This window comes from Tetrahymena thermophila, assembly GCF_000189635.1.
Source record: "Tetrahymena thermophila SB210 genomic scaffold scf_8254644, whole genome shotgun sequence".
Lineage (NCBI taxonomy): Eukaryota > Ciliophora > Oligohymenophorea > Hymenostomatida > Tetrahymenidae > Tetrahymena > Tetrahymena thermophila.
Window position 1 is genome coordinate 235,661 of NW_002476412.1, and position 20,714 is coordinate 256,374.

The following is a 20,714-nucleotide window of genomic DNA, read 5'->3' on the forward strand; positions in this document are numbered from 1 at the left end:
ATAATTTTTTACACCCAATTTTTAAAATCAATTTTTAACATTAAATTAAAAAACTTATTTTAATATTATTCAAAGATATAATTTTATAAATACAATAAATATTAAATATTTATTATTTAATTATATTTTACTAAATTCTTTATTGAATATATTTAATTCGATGTAATTAATTAACATTATTAATATTTTTCATATCAAATAATCATATTAAACTAATCTTTTCATTTTTAAAATCTTATGGTAAAAGGATTAAGTGTTACTTTTGAACCAATTATATCTAATTATTTTTAAATTTGTTACTTTAAGAAAAAAAAAATAAAATAATTTACCTCATATAAATTTAGAAGTTATTTAAATTCTGACATTTTAACATTCCTTAACAAAATTAATTCATATTTTAATCATCAATTTAATTATATCTGTTTTGATAATAAAGTTTTTAATGATTTTAAACTACAAAAGGTAATTTTGATTTCGTTAATTATTACTTTTTAAAATAAAAGACTAACTTATTACATTTATTTTATATTTTTAAAGATTATATATAAAATTTATTTTAATAATCATAAAAATTCAATAGATGAAGGTTAAGAAATAATTTATAACAAACTCATAGAACTTAATTGTATGAAATTAATCCAATTTATTAAAAATAAAAATCTATCTTTTGACAATAAATATTATTAACACTAAATATCCATATTTAATATTATTATTTTTTGTTTATTTACAATTTTAAAAATATTAATTTTATTTTGTTTTAAAAATTGAATAAACATTTCAACTAAAATAATAAATTTGAATTTTTTCCAAGTTAAAATATGTCTTAATGTCTAAAATAAGTTAATTTGCTAAAATAAAAATAAAAAATTACCTCAAATATAAAATTAGATTTTTTATAGTTGTAGATTTTCCTAATAAAACAATCAAATTTATTGCTCCTTACCCTTTAATTTCATTTGAGCTATTTTTAAATATAAAGAAAATAAAAATAAATTAAATAGATCAAGTTATAAATAAATTATAATTAAATTATACTCCAATTTCAAAGTTAAATTAGCTATAGATTTTGAAATTAATAGTTAATTTCCTAATTAAGAAGCTCCCTCATCAGTTATTTGATTAAATCTAGTGTATGTGTGTATTTAAGATAAAAGATTGCTTGGATTTTAAAGAAAATGTTTACTTCAAATAAAGTGTAAGATTTTTTAAGTTGCTTAGCTAAATCAATCCGTTTGTTAATCCAAATAATCCTTTATCACTAATTACATTGTATCTTTAAGATAATTTATAAGTTTTTTGAAATAAAAAAGTTTAAATTTAATTGAAACAAATTACAATAGTTCAATTTTTATGGTCTCAAGGCTTTAGCATTTAGTTATACTTGTTCCTAATTATTGAGCTCCTTAAATTCCTAACTTATTTTATCTTAAAAATATATTTGATTTAAATATTTGTTTATTTATTAAATATAAATTCCATTTTTTTATCTCCAAAAATAATATTTTTAAATTGTTAAGTAAAGCTAATTAAATTTAATTAAAATAATTTCAAAAATTTGTTTTAAGTCAAATTTTTATTTAAAAATTTTTTTTTTAATCTATCACAATCAATCATATAAATTAATAAAATAAATTCTAAAAAAATTTTAAAAGCATTTTTTGAATAGCATATCCAAATAAATAACAAAATATAATTTCAATTTAAATTGAATTTTTCATATTTTGTTATTCTTAAAAAAAGTATTTTTATGATTTAGCATATTAAGTCAAATTTATAAAGAAATTACTCAAAATTAAGCTCTAAATAAACTAAATTTAAACACAAGCTTATTGAATTAAGAAAATCTAAAGCTTTAGCTCCATTGATATTATTATTGCTAAAATAAAAGTTAAAAATAAAATTAGGAATTATTTTTACCTTGAAATATATTTACCTAATAGACAAATTTAAATATTTTAAATTTGTGCACTATGTTAATCTTAAAGCTAAATTAGACAGACCTACATTAGTCAAATTGTTACAGCTGAGTTTAATTTAAAAAAAATTATACTTAAATGAAAATATTCGAGACTAAATATGGTATTTACTTTAAATTTAAGTTTAAAGTTGTAAGATTAGTGCAATCTCCAATACCTTTGCCTAGATTAGAGGATCCTGTATCATTTATATTATTAGAGCTATATATTTTAATATTAATATATTTATCATTTTTAATATTCAATTAAATATCTTTATAATTTTTATAACAAACATTTTCTTATTTAACAAATTGGCCGAGCTTATAATAATAATAGTATTAAAATTACGAATCTTTAATAAATAGAAGTTTTTAAAAGTAAATATAATACTTACCTAAGGTTTATATCTAAATTTGTTAAGTTTGCGTGATTTAATATTGCTTAAGCTAAAAAGGAAGCACCTTACTGGCTGAGTTAGTTATTTCTAAGAAAAATAGTTTTTATAAAATATACTAAAAGAAAATAACTCACTCTAAATTTAGCTTTAGCTATTGAAGATTTTTATATTAAGCTAATTTTAGTTTTATTTTTTATAGGCGCTATACTCCATAGTAAAGATTTCTTATTTAAATTTTTTATTTTAAAATTGATATATTTAAAAGACAAAAGGTTTATTTATTTACTTAAAATCTAGCTCAATCAATTAATCATTAAAATTATTTGATTTTAAAAACTTTTTTAATAAAAAGGTAAATTTGACTTAGAGAAATTAATTTAGATGATAAATTACTGCTTCTAAAGTTGGATATTTCATTCTATAAGTCTTTATTTTTTCTTTTTTGATTTTTAATTTAAAACTTTATTTTTTTTTAGTTTAAAATAATTCAAGTAAAAAATTTATGTATTAATTAATTTGGTTAATTTCAAAAAAATTAGTTTAAGCAAATAAATACAAATTAATTTAATTAAGATTCCTTAAAATGTATTTCAAATTTATTTTTTATTTAAAAAGTAAAAAGAAATCCACTATTATTTATTTATGTACTGTAAATAATTTATCTTAAGCTGATTCTAATTTTAGAATGTGTTCTAATTTAAGTACGCTAAAATTAAAAAAATTTGATAAAAAATTGAATTTTTTCAAAAGATTTAAAATTTATAATATTTTTAATAAAAATATAATATAAATATTTTTTAAAAAACATTATTAAAAAATAAAGGCATTTAGCTATTACTCATTTTTTAATTTTCAATTTTTGCTTTTATTGTTGTTAATTTCTTTTCATTTCATCTTTTTTCTTCATTTTTTCCTTCTAACTAACTTAAAATTTTATAATTTTTAAAAATTTATTAAAAGTTACATACAATTAAATATGTAGTAGAAGAATAGAAATACTTGCTCAAATAATTTACTTAAAATAAATCTTAAAAATAGCTTTTATAATAACTTAATTCATTAATTATTATATAAATAAGTTTCTTTGAAATTTTTTTGAAATAAAATGTAAATTAGATAAATACAAATGCAAATTTTATTAATAGAAAGTTAGTTATTAATTAAACATTAATATTAAGAATTTTAAGCTATAAACCTTATTATTAATTATCATTTTCAATTTAAATATTTGCTTTATGTTTACATATTTTCCCAATATTCAATTTAAAATCTTATAATATTTAATAATCATATTATGTGGGTAAAAATTCAAATTTATCTATTTATGTTAAATTTGATTTCATAAATTAAGAAATTTCTATTTGCTTTTTAATTTTATATTCATGCACTATTTTTATTAAATTGATAAAATTAACTCGTATAAACTGAAAAATTTTAAAGCTAAATTTATTACTTTGAGTTAAAATAATATGTATCTGTTTTCAAAATACTTCATCATGCTGCTATTAGTAATAAAAAAAGCCATCAAAAGACTTTTATTTTCTATCTAAGTGTTTGTTTAATTCTTGATATATAAAAATGTTTCATTTAATAAATTTTTTTTTCTTTTTTAAGTAATTTGGTTAAATAAAATAAAAGGTTAGCAAAGTGATAGGTAAAGATAAATTTCATAAAGCTATTTTTGTAATTATTCAATAAAATATATTGAGATTTTAAGTGAAATTTAGTACATCCCTACAAATAAGAGTATAAAAATAATTTAAAAATTAAGAGAATAGATTTATGTTAATTTCCAGCTGTAAAGATTTCTATATTTAAAGAAGATGATAAGCATAATAAGTATCTAATTAAAATTAAGGTTAAGCAAATTTAATTAAATTTTATTTTTGGTGTTAATGCTATTTAAATTATCTAATTAAAGTGCTTCTTATCTATTTTTGATTTCATAAAGATATCAAATATATATCACTTTAGATTAAATTTAATTTTAGAATACTCGTATAAACTCAAATATATAAATCTACTATTTTAATTACTTAATCTAATACTTTTAGTCATAGTTAAAGATATTTTTATTCTATGTATATAAAAGCTCGATAGATTTATTAAACCAGAAATAATAACCAAAAAAATAGTAAATGAAACAATTCTTACAAATATTGTACTTGTCTGTCCTTAGCAATTTCTTTTGCTCTTGGCTCTATATGCTCAACAGATTTTAGAATGGTTAAGCAAATTTAATTAAATTTTATTTTAGGTGTTAATGCTATTTAAATTATTTAATTAAAGTGCGTCTTATCTATTTTTTGATTTCATAAAGATATCTAATATATATATCACTTTAGATTAAATCTATTTTTAGAATACTCGTATAAACTCAAATATATAAATATAGTATTTTAATTACTTAATTTAATACTTTTAGTCATCATTAAAGATATTTTTATTCTATGTATATAAAAACTCGATATATTTTGGCATAAATAAATAAATGATCAAATAAAAAATATTAAACCAGAAAAAAATAGTAAATGAAACAATTCTTACAAATATTGCTCTTGTCCTTAGCAATTTCTTTTGCTTTTGGCTCAGTATGCTCAACAGATTTTAGAATGGTTAACGACTCTGTAACTACTATTAATCTCGAGTGTGAAGGATTACGTGGTGGATCAGGATTGTGTCATGGCTCATTTAGCTTCAATTATGACTTTGAACATATATCTAGCTGTATAATTTCTGTTAGCAGAGAAGGAAATGTCGTTAGATACTCTGGTTGGAAATGTGAAGTTGGTGAATAAGATCAAACTTGCTAAATTACCATTGTAAAGAAGGGTGCAAGTGCAGTTTGATTAATAGTGATAAGATGCTTTTTTAATTAATTATTTTATTCAATAAATAATAGAATAAAAATATAATTATTAATTTTTATGTTTTTTTTTATAATAATAATATTGTATTAGCTTAATTAAATAATATTTTAAGTCCAAAAATTCTTAAATAAAATCCAAAATTTTAATTAGAGCAATTTTTTGAAATTTTTTGCATGCAATTCTTAAATATTTAAATGAGACACACTAACTATCTTTTATTTAAAACATCAAAATATATCACAAAATAAAATTTTTTTTTTAATATACATAATCTTTAATTTAATTATTTTTATTTCTAAATATTATTTAAATCATCGCCAATAAATAGTGATGATTATTTTTTAGTATTGCAAAGTGCTATAATTTAATTAATTTTATTTTTAAATGAATACTACAGCTAAATTAACGAGCTTGACATACAAACTAAATTATATCAAATTAGAATAAATTTGAAAAATTATTGAAAATTATTTTATTAAAAATCTGAAATTAATTTTAATAAGTATATGAATTTATTTTAATAAAATTTGTTTACTCACTTAATATATTCGAAAACAAAATAATTTAGAATTTAAATAAATATATAGAAAAAATTTATTAATTTAAGTCAATATTTAAGAGGATTGAGTGTTTATGGAGTACCGTGACCTATTTTCAACTAAGTAAGTCTTTCTTTATCTATTTTAGTATATGTTTCTGATTCTCCTATCTTATTAAGAGCTAATTTATTAGGATGTCTTTTTCTTTCTAATTATTTTATGAAAGGTTCTTATGTAAATCCAATTTTCCTTATTGGAGGTGGATTATCAAATTTCTATTTTGATATTTATTCATTCCATTCTATTTTGCATTTGCCTCTTTTCAAATCTTCTTTAGCTATTTAAAAATCAAGATTAATTAATTCTAAAAATATAAAATTGATAAACTTAAAAAATTTATTAAAACGTGAATTTATTACTGAGTTTTTTCATGTCTGCAACTGAAGATTTATCAGCTACTATCATTTTTTTTTATTCCTTATTTTAATAAAATTAAATTTAGTAAAATATTCTTAATTTATTATTCCTATTACAAATCTTAATGATGAGTTTGGTTCGATACATTTAAATAAAAAATTATTTTCGTATTTTTATATTTTGTTTCCAAAAATATCTGTATTTAGAGAAGGTTTGAAACGTGATTTTTTGCTTAGATCAAAGTTCTCAACAGTGTAAAATTTATTAACAGTCTGACACCAGTTTGGAGTATCATCTGAAACAGTCCTTTTTAATTAAAAGTAGTAATTTATTAACATGCTTATTTTATTCTTTAATTTTATATTATTATGCAATTTCAAATTCATATGATTACAAGACATTTCTAAGTAAGGGTTGCTCTTTGAAGTCTTTATCTAGTCTTACCAAAGGTTTAGTAACAAATAAATTTTCTCTATTTAGATAAGAAGACTATGATTTTTTCATGAAATCGCTTTAGCTCTGTTTTTGAGATTCGAAATCTTACTTTTGAATAACTTAAGATTATCTTATCTGTTCACTCGGAAGTCTTGCTTAACTATTATTTATACACAAAGGTTTCATTTATTTTGATTTTATAATTTTAAGAACATTGATTATTATTTAAATAATAATAAATATTACACAAAAAATTTTTATTTCTAAATAATGTTTTTTTTTTTTTAAGCATTAAAAGAAACTACAATTAAAATTTTGACTAATTACTTTGCAAAAGAACGTTCTTTAACTATCTTCCAATTAGATTAATGATTGCATATTTCTAAGTTTTACTATCTATGATCAGTTTAGCCAGTTGCTGTTAATTATTACTTTTCTTGAGATATTTTGTTGTATTTACTTTAGAAGAACTTACTTTATTATTTTAAATTAGAATTTATTTAAAAAGGGTTTGATGAATATTTTTAATCACTTTTTATAAAATGATTTTCTTTGTTTAATTTTCAAACAATTAATTATTACTTTTAATCACTGTAGTTATTGTTAATGGTATTGTATTATTTTGAATAATCAACACTAGTATGCTAACGCTTTGCAGCTTATTTGAAATCATATGAAAACTAATCTGAATAATTTCTATTTTCAATTCTTGCTCCTTCTCCCTTTTCATATAATAAATATCTTCATTTTTAATATAAGGCATTTTTTATGCTAAAAATGTTTTTCTACATAATAAGTCCAGCTAATTAAAGCATAATGTGCAAATAATAATTTTAAAAATAAATAAGAATATTAAGTTACAGCTGAAGCATAACAAGGAGGAAAGCGTGGAGGATCAATCTTATCTTTGAAATGCTCTCCAGTAGCAAAGAATTTAAGCATAGTGTTTTCTATGAGAATATATATTGCTAATAAAAATGTAAATTGAGAGATAATATTTTAAGTAAGTATCAAAATATATAACTATTTATGATAAAAGCTAATTAATTTATTTATAATCAATCTCCTTATGTTTGAAATCAATCAATCAGTCAGTCAGTATTTAATCTTATTTAATTAATTAATTAATTAACTTATTAATTTCTAAAATAATGAACAAGCAAAGCTGGTAAAAAAAATACATGAAATAATGAATATCTTAATATTCTATTCTACTATTCATTTTAAATTTCGCTAATTTGAAATTAATAATAAAAAATAATATCTACTTAATCATTTTTATTGTTGAATCTAAGTATATTTAAATCTAATAATAATTTCTCAAAATTAATTTATTCTAATGATTGATTCTTTTAATCAAATAATTAAATAAAAAGTTTAAAAATAACAATTTATAAAATGATAATAAAATAATTTAATAAAAAATCATAAAATTTTTTTTTAGTGAATGTAAATTTCTTTAATATCATATATTAATATTCCAACATTTTTAAAAAAAATTATTATAAATCTTCATATATTTAGGTACTCTCATTTTATTTTACAAAATTTTTGAAATTTAAGGTATTTATGTATTTTATTAGTAAGATTAAGGAGAAGTTACTGTTAAGTTGATTTAAATATATTAATATATTCAGATAAATTATTATATCTCTCAAACTACTTATTTATATTTAAAAATATCTCTGTTTATATATTTAAATATATATCTTAATATTTAGTAGATATTTGATGATATATAAATATTTGGATAACTACCATATTAGTAGATGATTTGAGAATAATATTTAGTAATTTCTATTAGGTTCTTAAAGAATAACAAAAACTTGAAAGATATATAAGATTTAATTAAAAATTAATATATTCTTTTAACTAGTCTTAGAAATGATATTTTCAAAAATTTTAAGACCTGTAATTCAACAATAAAAAATTGCTTTAAGCAATTACAAATAGCTTACATTTAGCACATAAAGGTACTTTGCTTAGAAAAAAGAGTAAGAAAAGAAGGAAAGAGGTCCAAGACCAAATAAGGATCAATAATACACAGCGTTTTTGTTTGATGAAGAAAATAAGACTCCTATCTTTGAACATATGCTAGGAGAAGTAATTAAATAATTAGAAAATATGTTAAAAATGAATGAATAGTTCAAAAAAGAAATAAAAAACATAATATAAAATGAATAATTTAAGTATTTATAATATTAACGGCTTTTAAAATATCAATTTAGAGAGATTTAAGGATTGCAATAAGAATTTTTACTATTTTTACCATCATGAATGTCTTTTTAGCTGTTGGAGAATATTAATATCCAAGTAATAGGAATAAATTGATTTTATTTTACTTTTAATGATATTATATAATAAGATATTTCATAAAATTAAATAAAATTCTACATTGCTTTTTATTTTAAATCATTCAATTGTCTTAAAACTTAGTCTTTGGTGGATGGAATAGTTTTTCATTTTCATTATGTGCATTGACAGGCATAGGTCTTCTAACATTTTTTAGTGTATTTTCTAAAAGAACTATTCATAAAATGAAGTTGCTCAGAACAGGCGACTTCGTTGAAGTAACTTTTTTCAACGCGTTTTGGGTAAATGGTTTTTTAAATGTTTAAATTTCTAAAATAATATATAAATTTTATATTATATTTTCATGTATTCAAAAGGTATATTTACTTAATGACTTATAATAAATATATATATTATTAATATGATAGGTTCCATAAACAAAAATGATCCATGTGAGTGAATTTGCCAACATGTAAGCAAGTTTTGTTGGTTATTCAAGAAGTGAACTTACAACTCTAGGTAAAGTATGGATAAATCTTGAAAAAAATGCTTTTTATGGGCATAAAGCATACGAAGATATTTTAATAGAAATTTTAAATGGCAAATCTGTTAAGTTGGATTCTTATGTCTTGCAAAGAGCAGCATAATATCAAAAGAAAAAATGAAAATTTATAAAAATAAAATTTAAATAAACTAACATAATTATTTAATATATTTATTTCCATTTTAACTTATTGAAATCCAAACTAAAATTAATCATTTATGAATTATTTATTCTAAACATTTATTAACAAATATTAGCCTACCAAATTTAACTAAATCTAAAAAATAAATTGTATTTTTTGTTTAGTCTTAACAATATTTTTAGATTATTTTATTTTTTAAAATGCATTTTTAAACTATTTTCTATCTTCTAATATTTCAATTTCAAATAAAAAGTTGGTTTGGTTAAATTTGTTTGTTAAATTTCTTCTAAAAAATATTATTTTAGAATCATAAATATCATATTTACTTTAAAATTATTAATTCATAATTTAATAAAAAACAAATAATCTCAATTATAAAATAATTTAAACAAAAATATTTGAAAAAACTTGCTTTTAAAAAATTGATGATAAAAACTAAATTTATAAATTTAAAAAATCATCAATAATTAAAATTATGTTAATAGAATTGATGTATTAAAAATATTTTTTGAAGAAATTATGCATGTTTTGTGAAAATCATATTCATATTTAATTTAATTTTAATAAATAAATAAGATTAGTTTGAATATTTTATCTAAATTTATTATTTAAACAAGAATACACAAATTTAATAAAATTATCAATAAATGACCATTCATAAAACACAATATAAGATATAGATTTTTGATGAGTTTGTTAAAAAAAGGATTAATAATAAATTAAAAATTTAATAATTAGGCTTAACGAATAAATCAATCTTTTTAGAAGATTTAATTTTAAAAAACGTTTGTTTTTATTATTTATTCTTTTCATTTTAAAATAACTAATTAATTTTATTATGGTAAATAAAAGTAAAGAAAAAGTAATGAAATATATTTGATTGAATACTAACTAGATTGTTTTTAACAATAGATAATAAATTTCCATGCAATTTAGTAAAAATAATAGATGTATTTATTTATTTGTTTGTTTATTTTATATTAGCTTAACTTATTCCATACAAGTGATTGTGATTTAAGAATTAACCTGAAGAAATAACTCATTCATAAGTAAGTACATGCTATACTTTATAAAGTATTTTATTGTAATCTTATTTATGTGTTAGAAGATGGAATTTGTGATACATAAGTGATTTAATATGTATGTTTTACTAGTTAGTAGATATTTTAGATGTTCAAATCTATATTTAGCTTGTAGGCAAAGAGTGTTTGCTAAAAAATATATTTTAAATGAATTATCTCATCAGAAGGTAATGGATTCATCGTTATCATTAGGAGCAGTAGCAACAACTTCTCCTTCAACAATATCGTCTAATTGATCGGGTGTTTGATGAGCATTGTAGTCAGTGTATAAAACTCTGTCATCAACGTTGGCGGTGTAATCAACTACTCCATTATCAATGAGATCATCATAACGCTTCTTGTAGCTTTCACCTGCAGTTGCAATTTGTTTTTCATAGATGTTAATGATTGCAGTCAATTAATCTAATTAATCAAGTAAAACTTCTCTGTAGTGAGATCTATCCTTGATGTAGCTATCGTGCTTTTCTTAGGTATCTTAAATAGTTTTGACAATTGCGTTATAATCAATCAAACATTAGTCTACTGTGTGTTAGGCAGCTTCAACTCTTAATTCAATTTCTCTCAAAACTTATTATTAAGTGATTAATTCTTTTTGGAGGTAATCAATTTCCTTTTTCAATTAGATAATATAGTCTGAAATAGATTCAGCCAAATTGATCATGTCATTAATTTTATCATTCATGTTTTTCTTGATGACAGCCTCGAGTTCATCTAAAATAGCGAATAATTCTTATTTAATAGCTTATAATCCAAGTCTGGATCCACTCTAAAAGCTATCAACATCGATATCACCCTTATCGTTATCGATGTGTCCAGTTCCGATTTCATCCTCTATTAACAAATTATTAGTTAAATAATCAATAAATAAGTTTATAATTTCTAAATGTTTTTCATTTGTTCATATTTAAATGCATGTTTAACTTATCTTAAAAATTTTAACCAATATAATTTTAAAAAACTAAATTGATTTTATTTAAACTATTATTTTATTCAAATAAAAAATTTGGTCTAATTTTATTCACAGACTAGCAATTCTTGATTAAATTGTTTTTTTTACATTAAAATAAATTTAGATTTTATGATTTATTTTCTACATTTTTTGATAATTCGCAATTGATTCTGAATTTATTGGTTAAATACTTCTAAAAAAATTTTTTATATGATGTATCAAAATCTCATACTTAACTATAAATTAATTTCTACAGTCTCATTGAAATAAAAGTTTAATGGAGCTTTTAAAAAGAGTAATTAATAAATTAGGTTCAATTGTGCATTTGAAAATTGATGTAATAATGTTAAAAATTAATTATTTTTACTGGTTCTATCTGAAACCTTATCATCCAAAGAATCTCCAACATTGTACTTGGAGGCATCAACTTATTAAATCGTTGCCTAGAATTAGAGGAGCATCAATTGGAGACCATTTGAAGTGGAAAACAAAGAGCTATCGTTTTAGTTTTCTCTAACAACCTTGGTAATAGCCTTTAATTAGGTAAATGAGTAGTTATCAAGAGCGTGTCTCAAGAAGTCAATTAAGTTGAGAGCAGTCTAGGCGTGTCTAAGATACTCAACAAAATCGAGAGTCTACTAACAACTTTGCTTTTAATACTTAGCAATCTTATCGTAATCTTCATTAGTCTTATTTGTAATCCAATTAACAAAGTCAAGTTGTTAGTTGTACTCATGAATGACTTCGTCAAGAGCGTCCTTATCTTGACCACACTCAGCGAACTTAGATTCCTTTTAAGTGTTTAAATCTTCAATCAATTTTTCAAGATATGCAGTTTCGATTTTGACAGCTTCATCTAAATGGAGGATTTGTTAGTTAATATCAGTTGAGAATGATTTCAAAAATGCCAAAATGTCATCGACAACATATTCTGTTTGCATTTAAACTAGTTAAATTCCTTAAAGCATAGCAGAGGTAGTATCATTACATGAGACACTGCCAATCATGCTCAAACTTAGGCAAAAAATTGCTAATAATGCCAACCTTTTTCCCATATTAATTTTGATATCTAATATATTATGATTTCCCTTTTTTTTGTTTGTTTTTCTTTATATTTTAAAAGTTCGTTTTAGTTAATCAAAACTCACTCACTTTACATCAAAACATGAGTTGTTGTCTTTATTTGTTTATTTTCATTCATATTTACATTGATAAGTCAAAACAAATTAATACCCTTACTAAAATCAATGAAAAAAAATTTTTTTGCTTCATTTAATTTCCTGTATTTTGTTTTTAGGAAGCCACTTTCCTTATTATTTTGAGTGTGCTCATTCATTTTATATCATATAATCATTGGTTTTTAAAGCTATAATTGAATGAAACAAATACGTTTTTTTTTAATTGCTTTGAAATATCCTCAGACCTTTTTTGCAAAAATAAGAAAAACGAATATTTTTAAAAAATGAGCTAATATGAATGAACTAAGAAAAACGATTATAAAATAAAATTAAATCTTTTAAATTTTAAATAATTTATTATGCAAAGAATGGATTTATAAAATATTTTTTCTTTAAAATTAATTTTTTCAGTTTTTTTTATTTAATCTTAAATCAAATATTTTGCATTCAAAATTAAATTAAACTTGATTAAAAAATTCTTATTTCATTTAATTATTTATTTCTTCAAATTGCTATTAATTTAATTTATGATTTTATTAAAAAATTAAAATTATTTCAACTTTTAAAAAAATTAATACATTAAACTTTTATTAAACTTAAAATAAAATAATAAATTTACATCAAAATACCAAATGTGAACATTAAATTATTTTAACTGGACAATAATCTGATATTTTAAATATATTTATTATATTTGTTATTACTTATGAGAAATATTAAAATTTTTTTCTTAATTTTTGCTTTTTTTACTCAAATCAATCATTAGTATCTTTATATATAGCTAAGGCGAATTATTAAAGGCAAATATAACTAAAATGAAGATTCTTAGCTTGCTATTAATTTAATTTTCAAATAAATATTTTTATTTTTAATAATATTAAATTTTTTATTTATTTCAGAGATTTTATAATAAAATATAATAATTATTTTTAATTATTAAAAGCTTAAATTTAAAAAAATAAAAACCATTTAAACAGGTAAAATGAATTAGTAGGCAGGTAAAAAATAAAGTGCTTCTATGCAATTATTGAGAAATGCATTATTTGGCAAGAATTACTAAATTTTATAATTTGCTAGCTCAAAATAAAATGTAAAACAAAATTTTTCTTTTTTAAAATTAATTATTTTATTTGCATTTTTAAAAATTAGAGCACTTTAAATACAAAAGAAAAACAATTGATCAACACATAGCAAAAAGCTTATTATTATTACCATTTTTTAAAGCAACAAAATTAACAAATGTTATACGAAATAAGACTACTAAACAATAATACGCTTTAAATTGAGAAATAACTATAAAATATAAGTGAAGAAATCTAAAAAGCTAATAAAGATATGTGTGAAAAAATGAACAAATTAACAAGGGAAATCATTTCATTAAAAACAAAATAATTGAATTTGATTCATTTTGGTTTTGCCATACTCGTAGCAGCTGTAATTGTTAAAGTATATAAATGATATTTGGTTTACACATAATATAAATATAATTCTTAGAATTGAGATTTATAAAATATTTATTTATTAATTAAATATCTAAATTATTTTTTTATATGCTAAAATAAATGAAAATTAAATTCAAATTATTAAATTCCTTGATTAAGTTTATATTTGTATTTTTAATTAAAAATTTATTTTGAATTCGATTAGAAACATTTTTTAATTAATTATTTTGATTTTTTTATCTCAAATTATTTGTGAAAAAGCTTTTTGATGTGACTTCTTTTTTTGATTAATATAAAAATTAATTATTAAATTTTCTTTTTATAATAAATAATTTTTTTAAATTTGTAAATTAATTTCACAGCAAAGAAAAACAACTTCTTTAGCAAATAGGACTAATATTAATGTGAAGGATATCAAGAAAAGTTTTTAAAACCCGAACTATGCGATACTATTCAATTGCATAAATAAATGATATGGACCACCCACTTCATCATAACAAACTTATAAAAAGTGGTTATATCAAATATAAGCATTACCCTCAAATAAAAAAAATATATCATTTGATATCCTTCATAATTAGTATTAAGATCCTATTCAATCGACTTACGCCGATTGCCTTACTTAAAGTAAGAAAAGGAATAGCAAAAAACATCTTAACTTACAAAGACTATCTTTGAAATTCTTTCTTAGCAGATTTTAGAGAGCATTGGCTCCAAATTATAATTAGTATTTTTTAAATTAGGAAATTTTGCTGATCGAGAAGGTGGAGGAAGAGAAAAAGAGGAAAAACCAAAAAAGATTGATTAAAAATAAATAAATAAATAAAATTAAATTAAATAAATAAATAAATAATATTGAAAAATAAATTAATAAGAAAGATAAAATAAAATTAATAAAAGAAATAAAAAATAAATAAAAATTGATAAAATAAATACAAATTAATTAAAACACTAACTAAAACTTAGAAATTAAAAATTTTATAATAGCCATATTTTTTTTGCCTTGAATTCATTTCATTTTAACATAATGAAAATACTTAAATATATTCATTTATCTATTTCCATCATTTTATTTTAGCTGTATGTAATATTATATTATGAGTATTGATTTCAAAATATAAGGTTAATTTATTATAATACCAAACTCTATTTAGGAAGAAAAATTTATTTTATCATGGTTTTATTTTGAGTGTATTAAGTATGTATTATTAATTTATTAAAAAATGAAGTTTGGATTAACGCTAATGACCCAACAAATAAAGCTTATAACTGCATTAAACTTATTAGTTCTTTTCAAAATATATGTAAAAAATAAATAAAATGAGCGTTGTCAATAAATTTATTTGAATAATATTTTTTATTTTTAATCTTGTAAAAATAAACATCTTTAATGAAAAAAATATTAACATTTATTTTTATTGTATATATTTTTTAGCTTTCTATTTATTATTTAAAACAAAATATTAATTTTTCATTTATTTTCATCTAATTTTTAATTTTGAAAACAAATATCTTAATTAAATAATAATAAATTAAAATAGACTGAGCTTAAGCAGATTAATTTTTTAACTTTACTATTTTTTCTAGAAATAGGAAATTTTATGTGAAGTTTTATTGAAAATATTCAGAAACTTCTTCGAAGAAATGCAGAAAGAATATTTATATAAATTCTGAGTAGATATTCAATAACTAAAAAAAATATTAACTTTATACTTTAAGATAGATCAAACTAATATTTATAGCTACATATGTGGTTAAATGCTAGTAAATGAAATGACTTAAAAAATAAACTAAATAAAATGAACGGAATGTAGAGCAATGAATTTGTTAATATATCTTTTATGATTATTTATCTAATCAATTATTTTATTAGTCAGTCAGATTATTCAAATTTAGTTAGGCAGCTTTACTTATCAAATAGATGAAAAATAAACAACATTCTACCTTAAATAAAAATATGTAAATTAATTAGTAAATAAATGTACATAGATGAAATAAAGAAAGCAGTGATGTTTAATCAATGACCAAAAGCTCTAGTTACTATAAAAATATTAGTTTATTTTATAAACACATTAATGTACAGAAAGAAATATAGATAGATATATAAATAAATAAATAGATAGATTCATCTAAAATTATATTAAAAATTGAATTGATAAAAATTTTATCCTGTAAATTTGATTATCAAACAAGCAAGCATATAGAATAAAGTCCTTATCAAAATACATAAATAAATACAAAGCCTACATCAATCAATCAATTAATTAATTATTAACTAACTAAATAAATAAATTCTGCAATTTTATTTTGAAAATGAATAAATAGCTTAAATCCGAAATTAGCATAAAAGCAAGCAATATAGAACATAAATGGTTTTCTGATTTAATATCAGGGCTAATAGGTGGACTTGTTTCTGTCACAGCTTGTGCACCTCTAGATATAGCTCGTACTCGTTTAAACATGATGGTAATTGCTCTAAAATAAAATCTTGAAATAATTCTCACAATTCTAAAAATTTACTATGAAAGCGATTAATTTCTAAAAATACATATTATTATAATAGAATTCTCAGTATTCTGTTAAAAAGTATGAAGGTTTCTTGCATGCCTTACAGACAATACAAAAAGAGGAAGGTTTTAGAGGATTTTACAAAGGTAATTTTTTCATAAAATATAAAATATGTAAAAAATTAGACATAAATGAAATGAAACATTTTAGTTTGTTAAAAGAGCAATAAAATATAATTGAAAGGAGAGAAAGGATTTATAATGTCTAATTTTTATGAATAAAAAGTGTTTTCATTATTTGAATAATTTAAATATAAAAATAGGTTATAATGCAACAGTGATCAGCATTCCACTATTTCATTCTCTTTTTTTCACAATTTATAACTAAATGAAGCCATTTATCAAAAATCACATGACAGATACTCCACTTGTAATCCAACATATCTGTGCATCTACAATTACTGGTTTTATTTGCGATACTCTCACAAATCCTTTATGGGTATGCACTTTATTTTATTATAATAATTCTTTTGGATAAAATAGAATACAATCAAACACTTCAATAAGGCCAAAAATATAAAATAAACAAAAATCATAAATGAAAGCAAATCGAAAATGAATTTTTATATGTAAAATTAGGTTGTCAGAACTAGACTACAGGTATAACATATGCATTAAGATTCGAGTAAGTACTCAGATGGTTTATTTAAAACATTCAGAAAGATTTAATAAGAGGTATTAATTTATTTATTCAATTTATTTGGGTGCATTCAAATTTTAACTGTAATTTATTTAATTAACAAAACCAAAAACACATTTAATAACCTTACTAGAAAAATAAATAAATAAATTAAACAAATCTGGTGGCACTCATAATTTATCGTCAAAAGATTTTTTATAGAAATTCATCAAAACTTTCTGAAATTTCTTTAGTTTTGTTTTAAAACTAAACTTTTTAAAATTATATCAACTAGGAAGGATTTAAGGCTCTCTACAAAGGTCTTGGTGCTTCATTATTAGGTATCATTTGCTTTTTTCAATAAAAATTTAACTAATCTTGCTTTAAAAATAGGTCTGACTCATGTTGCCTTCCAATTCCCCATTTATGAGTACTTAAAAGCTAAGTTCGAACACAATAAAAGTCTTTAAAATAAAAAAGTAAACTCAAAAGATATTTTTGTTGCTTCAGTTATTTCTAAATGTAATTAATTTTAAATTATTAGGAATATTTATTGTTTTTTTGTCAATTAATTGATATTTTATTGGGATAAATTTAGCTTTTTATTTTATATTTTTAATTTATTTTTTTTATTATATTACAGTTATAGCATGCTCCATAACATATCCACACATAGTTATTAGAACAAGGTAATTTTTAATATTGAAATGATAAAGTTTTTATTAGTTTTTGTTTAAATAATTAAATTAGACTGTAAGATAATAGATAAAATTATGGAAGCCTTAATTTATCCCATAGACTGAGAATTAAAGATATAGTGATGGATATAGTTCATAAAGAAGGATTAAATGGCTTATATAGAGGATTAAAAGTAGATTTAGTTAGAGTGCTCCCTGCAAATACAATCACTTTTATAGTATACGAATATTGTAAATCTGTAATAGATGGGTAAACTAAATAATAAAGTGAGTTGCTACATTGATGGATCTAATTAATTATTAATGCTAATTTAAATTTTATAACTTATCTTCAACCAAACCAATTAAAAAAAATCAACAGATTACTTACTCTTTAATCTCTCTTACTAATATAGTGTGGCAGCTTCATTAGATTTAGGGAATCTTTTTAATTAATTTCTTTTTCTTCTTATAAATACAACCAACATCTATCTATCTAATCATCAAAAAATTAAATAACTCCTCTAATTTTTAGAATTTATTAAATTAATTAATTTTAAATATTTTTTCCTATAAAAGTTAAATTAATTTTAAATTTTTTGTTTTTATATTTATTTATAATTTGTAGTAGTTTATAAAACATAATAATTTAAAATTAAATAATAAGGAACTAACAAATCTATCTAATTAAATTTATTTATTTATTAAATTAATTCCTTGCTTGCTTGCTTTTTTTCTTTAAAAATGAAATCTTGATCTAACTAGCATCAAGAAAAGCAAATGAAATCCAATTTAAAAAATAATATCATACAATTAATGACATACTCATAAAATAATTTTACAATAAAAGTTAATAATTTCAAGCAAATCTAATAATTAAATAAATAAATATTTATCAAAGTTTAAATGAAAAAAGTAAATAAAAATAAAATTTTACTTTAATATTTTTTATTGTATAAATAACTTTCTTATTTAATTATTTGTTTTATAAATTAATTTTTTTAGATGAAATTTATTTTTTTAATTCATCATATATTTTTTAAATGATTAAAAAAAAGTTTCACATTTATGATTATATAAATTAATACTAAAAAATTAAATGAACAACAATTCGATGATGATTTTTAGTATTTAAAATATTTTTTGTTTATATATTTATTATTTTATCAATGAGTTAGACCGACTTCACAGTCTGAGAATTACTTGAATTCTAATTTTTTCTTATTCAAATTTGATCTGTAGAAAGCAAAACCTCCTAAGATTATGACTATCGACTGTAAATAAAAGCCTATCTCGAAGAAATTAGTTTAATCAGCTTGTGGATTATGAGATTGGGTGATAATCTAAGTGCTTAAAACTGCTTTTGATGGAGGAGTGTTGCAAACTGCATTAAAATCATAAGCAAACCAGCTTACTCTTTAAGTGAATTCTTTCATGGAGCATAGAGTTGAGTTTCTTTCGCATAGATTCATGTATTTACCATCCCTTCTAAGTCTGATGTAGAAATCTCCTTTATTGATTTATTCATCAACTTTTACGTCAGCTTGGTATAATTCAAAGATAAGACTTGAAGCAAACTCGGGAGCAAACTCACAATTATAATAAGGAGTGCTGGGTTTAAATTTGTCAGGGAATCTTTTATGAAGAAGACAATCAATACTGGTCAAGTTAAGAGCTGCACTAATTAATTGGACATTGGTATCATGAGCACTGAACATTACCCATTTTAATCCATTAACGTTTTTGCCTTAAACAACTGGGTTTAAATAATCCATTAATTAGTTCAAGAAAGGTGTGTTCAAAGCACGAAGAAGTTCTGGTTAGTTATACCAAAAGTTCCATGCTAAAGAGCTAAGATAAGTAGCATTCGCTTTTAATTCTTAAGATATTTAAGGAACCCATTTGGCGTTATACCTGTTGCATTAAAGAGTGTCATCGACATCTTCCATGTCATCGAAATTTGAGAATGTTTTGTTTGCCAATAAAGAATACTATTGATAAGTTGTGTTGAACTGCTAAGTGATAAAATCAATTGTTTCCTTCTTTTGTGCGTAGAAAGCAAGTCTAATATCATCATAATACTAGCAATTAGAATCAGGCTAGAGCACTAAATCTCCCTTCTTTGGTTGAGTATGGATTGGAACAACTTAAATGTTGTGAGGAAGGGCTGTCTTTTAGTTTGGCAAATAGTTTTTAGCACCTGCAAAATAAGGAAGAGTGTAATTATCTGTCAAATTAGATGGTAAAAAGTCACCAGTATTTTCTGGGAACATTCCTTAAAGATGAGAAGCTGCGCTCATCAAGGTTCTGTTCATATCAGTTGATCTAACATAAATTTCTGAGTGATTAAACTTGCTAGGAAGGAAGCCTTTGTATTCTTCTCTCATCTTAGAACCGAGATTATAATGTTGTCTTTCACCTGTAGGAGTCAATTCATTATAAATATCTTTTTATTCACCACCATTAAACCAGTCATTAATAGGTCCTCTAGCACCGTGTCTGTAAAGTTAGAAGACAAATTTTAGCTCTGCGTTTGCGAATGCTAAAGCAAGCAATAAAAGGAGGAAAGTAGATGATATCTTTTTAGTCATCTTTTACTCTTT

The 20,714-nt window shown here is 20.9% G+C and overlaps 7 protein-coding genes across 7 annotated transcripts; 3 read left to right on the plus strand and 4 right to left on the minus strand. All coding sequences in view use genetic code 6, as the record gives it.

Moving 5' to 3' along the window:
- Window positions 1-1,226: 1,226 nt before the first annotated feature.
- On the minus strand, window positions 1,227-2,009 carry TTHERM_000649149 (hypothetical protein; the record flags this gene model as incomplete). Its single annotated transcript, XM_012797728.1, has 4 exons — window positions 1,227-1,276; window positions 1,339-1,428; window positions 1,790-1,879; window positions 1,937-2,009. 4 exons carry the CDS (start codon window positions 2,007-2,009, stop codon window positions 1,227-1,229), a joined length of 303 nt encoding a protein of 100 aa, XP_012653182.1.
- Window positions 2,010-4,889: 2,880 nt separating this feature from the next.
- On the plus strand, window positions 4,890-5,207 carry TTHERM_00649150 (hypothetical protein; the record flags this gene model as incomplete). Its single annotated transcript, XM_001032309.1, has 1 exon — window positions 4,890-5,207. The coding sequence occupies one exon, from the start codon at window positions 4,890-4,892 to the stop codon at window positions 5,205-5,207; it is 318 nt and encodes a 105-aa protein (XP_001032309.1).
- Window positions 5,208-5,835: 628 nt separating this feature from the next.
- TTHERM_00649160 (hypothetical protein) lies at window positions 5,836-7,561 on the minus strand (the record flags this gene model as incomplete). Its single annotated transcript, XM_001032310.2, has 7 exons — window positions 5,836-6,104; window positions 6,187-6,244; window positions 6,301-6,490; window positions 6,579-6,779; window positions 6,947-7,093; window positions 7,202-7,341; window positions 7,481-7,561. 7 exons carry the CDS (start codon window positions 7,559-7,561, stop codon window positions 5,836-5,838), a joined length of 1,086 nt encoding a protein of 361 aa, XP_001032310.2.
- A 942-nt stretch (window positions 7,562-8,503) lies between these two features.
- On the plus strand, window positions 8,504-9,576 carry TTHERM_00649170 (transmembrane protein, putative; the record flags this gene model as incomplete). The annotated part of the gene is made up of 4 exons (XM_001032311.1): window positions 8,504-8,722; window positions 8,848-8,932; window positions 9,056-9,213; window positions 9,340-9,576. 4 exons carry the CDS (start codon window positions 8,504-8,506, stop codon window positions 9,574-9,576), a joined length of 699 nt encoding a protein of 232 aa, XP_001032311.1.
- Window positions 9,577-10,839: 1,263 nt separating this feature from the next.
- Window positions 10,840-12,746, minus strand: TTHERM_00649180 (splicing factor subunit 3, putative; the record flags this gene model as incomplete). The annotated part of the gene is made up of 2 exons (XM_001032312.4): window positions 11,996-12,746; window positions 10,840-11,510 (listed from the first exon to the last, which is right to left on the minus strand). The coding sequence occupies exons 1-2, from the start codon at window positions 12,681-12,683 to the stop codon at window positions 10,840-10,842; spliced, it is 1,359 nt and encodes a 452-aa protein (XP_001032312.3). The 5' UTR covers window positions 12,684-12,746.
- Window positions 12,747-16,561: 3,815 nt separating this feature from the next.
- TTHERM_00649210 (carrier protein) lies at window positions 16,562-18,416 on the plus strand (the record flags this gene model as incomplete). The annotated part of the gene is made up of 8 exons (XM_001032315.3): window positions 16,562-16,714; window positions 16,812-16,902; window positions 17,079-17,254; window positions 17,395-17,490; window positions 17,730-17,775; window positions 17,828-17,956; window positions 18,078-18,123; window positions 18,185-18,416. 8 exons carry the CDS (start codon window positions 16,562-16,564, stop codon window positions 18,414-18,416), a joined length of 969 nt encoding a protein of 322 aa, XP_001032315.2.
- Window positions 18,417-19,277: 861 nt separating this feature from the next.
- TTHERM_00649220 (histidine acid phosphatase family protein) lies at window positions 19,278-20,702 on the minus strand (the record flags this gene model as incomplete). Its single annotated transcript, XM_001032316.1, has 1 exon — window positions 19,278-20,702. One exon carries the CDS (start codon window positions 20,700-20,702, stop codon window positions 19,278-19,280), a length of 1,425 nt encoding a protein of 474 aa, XP_001032316.1.
- Between the last annotated feature and the right edge of the window lie 12 nt (window positions 20,703-20,714).